The sequence below is a fragment of the Penaeus japonicus genome, unplaced genomic scaffold (genome assembly GCF_977035675.1).
Source record: "Penaeus japonicus unplaced genomic scaffold, GWHDUDI00000001_assembly GWHDUDI00000024, whole genome shotgun sequence".
Taxonomy (NCBI): Eukaryota; Metazoa; Arthropoda; class Malacostraca; order Decapoda; family Penaeidae; genus Penaeus; species Penaeus japonicus.
In genome coordinates this window covers 19916859-19919358 of record NW_028234426.1, presented here as the reverse complement: position 1 = coordinate 19919358, position 2500 = coordinate 19916859, and the positions used below count along the sequence as shown (strand labels likewise).

Here is a 2500-nt window from a genome sequence, read left to right as displayed (position 1 = left end):
TTGAACTGCGCCATGGCCGCCACCAACAACGTGGAGAATAAGATCTGTTGAAGAAAAGCATTTGGGGCTTTTAGTATCAGTCATCAATTCATCCCGTGTACCGACTTATAAACACACGTGTATATATATATATATATATATATATATATATATATATATATATATATATATATATATATATATATATATATATATGTGTGTGTGTGTGTGTGTGTGTGTGTGTGTGTGTGTGTGTGTGTGTGTGTGTGTGTGTGTGTGCGTGCGTGTGTGTGTGTGTGCGTGCGTGTGTGTGTGTGTGCGTGTGTGTGTGTGCATGTGTGTGTGTGTGTGTGTGTGTGTGTGTGTGTGGATAAAGGCAGTCGGGCAAATAGAGAGGAAAGAAACATAGAAGAAAGACATGCGCAGGTGTGCGCTATCCATATATCCCCATATTATCCACCTTCTGTCCATACATCTCTAAGCAGACGACATCTGCGCACAGTCAGCGCAGCAAGCAGCGAAAGATGGAAAGGTTGCAGTGCGTTATCGGGACGGCGACCGAGCCCTGTGGTCAGCAGCTCCGTGGATCGACCGACCCGACTGCAACTTTCACTCTAGAGGGAAAAAAAGCCTCGGAAGCCAAGGTCTCGCCCAAATGGATTTGCTTTCCCTGCAACTGAGGCAGTCTCTTGTACATAAAGACTGAATGACTTTAGATTAGATTACTTAAATGATTGTGCGATATCTTTGATTAGCATGATAATGCAAGAGGAAACTTCAAACCTTTATGAAATTCTGTCGTGGACGAGAAAGTTCTCATACCATATAACTCGCAATAATTCTCCGAAAACACGAAGGTCTAACCAGCACTCTCCTCTGATGGAGACACGAGTATCTCTTTAGATAACGTGCAAACATCTAAGTAGATTTCGTGAAACAATAAAGTGTAGAGAAAGAACTATTCTGACTGCCATATCCACGCCTGGGAGGAATAATACTTTCAGCGGAATGAAATGTAGACATTACACGATTTTTTGTCTGGCCAGAGGCGAGAGAAAGGAGGAAAAGTTGTTTTCCCAGGAACCTAGGTATCCCTAACAGGATTTTGAGGAGAGGGAAATCATGCCTTGCAATGGATTTGATCAAAGGGATGATTGTACTGAAGGGAAGAAAAAAGGAAGTAAACAGAAAGAGGAAGGATTTGGAAATTAGAAGGACGAGGCAGGCGATAACGTGGAAAATAAAGGAAGGCTAATCTAACAAACCTCATAATGGTGAAGCAACCAGAAAAGGGAAGAGAAATTCGGGGCGTGGTATTTGAAAGTAACGGCAAATAATAAAATGTAGAGACAAAATGCTGCTTCTAAAGGTGTGTAATTGAGCAAATGGTGTGTCAACAGCAATGCAAGCAATGTGAAGGTTCAGCAGGTGCTTGTCTTCGTGGCTTCTCAAGCATTGTAGGTATGCAATAGTTTACAATAAAGGCAATTGGCTGCCGAAACGACTGATACTTACGAGTATAATATAAACACAAATGTCTGTGTAATATTTGCACGCGTGCTTGTACATGTAGTGTGTGAGTGTGTTCTTAGCTCGGTGTTTTTACCTAGTTGTTTTAATACAGGAGAGAGTTAAGCTCAGGGGGTTCCGCTTGCTAATTTTAGATTGTCATATAACTTTATGAAGAGACGCACATTCATTTGCACGCACCACGTTATTAGGGGGGTTGGTCCAATCTTCAATAGTTCTCTTTGGAAAGATGATTTTCCCCATGTGTGTGTGTGTATGTGTGTGTGTGTGTGTATGTTTGTTTATGTGTATGTGTGTGTGTGTGTGTGTGTGTGTGTGTGTGTGTGTGTGTGTGTGTGTGTGTGTGTGTGTGTGTGTGTGTGTGTACGTACCTACCTCCTCGATCAAAAGTGAAAGTAGTCGCAAAGACCAAAAATGCAATATGATTCATAACCCAATATTTGCAATGCATGTATGTAGACGAACATGGAAAGCATGTATTCCTTATGATATGTTAGTTAAAGTTTTTTATAGTGTGGTGACTGAATACACCATCTATATGTATGTGTTTGTATGTGAGTGTGTATGAGTGTGTATGTGTGTGTAGCCACCAGTATGAATACGTATATATACAGCACGTACACACACACACACACACACACACACATGCTTATGTCTATGTGTGTGTGTCTATGTGTGTGCACCATTTCCTTTTAGAGGATGAAGAAATTTCAAGAAATAATGAAGCACCGCAAAAAAAAAAAAAAAAAAAATCACAAAAGACTATTGAAAGCAATGACAAAGAGATCAAGATAAAAGCAGAAGGTCATCGTTTGATCTTCGCCTTGTAATTTTTAGGAAATCGACTCGTAAAACGTCGGAAGGCAAGCGAAGGCGGCGGCCCTGACCTTGCGGGAGTCATGAAGGGGATAGAAGGGAGAAAATAGATGGGAGTGAGTAGACGGGGCGAATGACAACTGGAAGCGAATGACAAATGGAAATCAGCAAGAGA

General features: G+C 41.3%; 1 protein-coding gene across 4 annotated transcripts in view; it reads right to left on the bottom strand.

The window, feature by feature from the left end:
* Positions 1-2500, bottom strand: part of LOC122268055 (uncharacterized) — a 10956-nt gene that overhangs the window by 3217 nt on the left and 5239 nt on the right. For all 4 annotated transcript variants that reach the window (XM_043038300.2, XM_043038301.2, XM_043038302.2 and 1 more), the window contains exon 2: positions 1-44. This exon is cut by the window's left edge and continues 4 nt beyond it. In XM_043038300.2, coding sequence (XP_042894234.1) covers positions 1-44 — 44 coding nt within the window. The remainder of the gene's footprint in view (positions 45-2500) is intronic.